General features: G+C 65.8%; 1 protein-coding gene across 1 annotated transcript in view; it reads left to right on the top strand.

The window, feature by feature from the left end:
• Positions 1–19: 19 nt before the first annotated feature.
• The window catches only part of CLPTM1 (cleft lip and palate associated transmembrane protein 1), a gene marked incomplete at both ends in the record, with an annotated part of 4,509 nt that continues 4,122 nt past the window's right edge, over positions 20–406 (top strand). Inside the window, one exon of the mRNA XM_009884537.1 lies at positions 20–178. Within this exon, the coding sequence (XP_009882839.1) occupies positions 20–178 (159 nt within the window). The remainder of the gene's footprint in view (positions 179–406) is intronic.

Below are 406 nucleotides of genomic sequence, written 5' to 3'. Positions count from 1 at the left end.
CCCCCTCTTCCTCCCTCAGTATCTTCATCATCGGGGCCATCAGCAGCTGGTTTCGCCGCGGGCCGGCGCCGCAGGAGCAAAGCAGCGCGGGCGGGACGCCGCGAGCCCCGAGCCGAAACCTCTTCCCCAAGGACACTTTAATGGTAACGCCGGCAAAAACCACACCGTCCCGCGCTGGGTAACCGGCAGCGCGGTGACTGCGCGGTGGCTCCGTGGCTGGACCTCTTGCTCCAGCGCTGAGCTACATCTTAAATCGAGCAGAGATAAACCGTAGCTCTGCCGGCGGCGTCTTGGCGGCGTGGCGTCAGCCAAGAGTTATTTCTCAGGGCTCACCGGAGCGCCGAGCCGATTTGGGAGGGGATGCTGTGGCACCGTGTGGCGGAGCGGGAGCGGTTTGGGCGCCGCC

Source organism: Charadrius vociferus, unplaced genomic scaffold (genome assembly GCF_000708025.1).
Source record: "Charadrius vociferus isolate BGI_N301 unplaced genomic scaffold, ASM70802v2 scaffold3135, whole genome shotgun sequence".
NCBI lineage: Eukaryota > Metazoa > Chordata > Aves > Charadriiformes > Charadriidae > Charadrius > Charadrius vociferus.
This window is presented reverse-complemented; position numbering and strand designations above follow the sequence as displayed.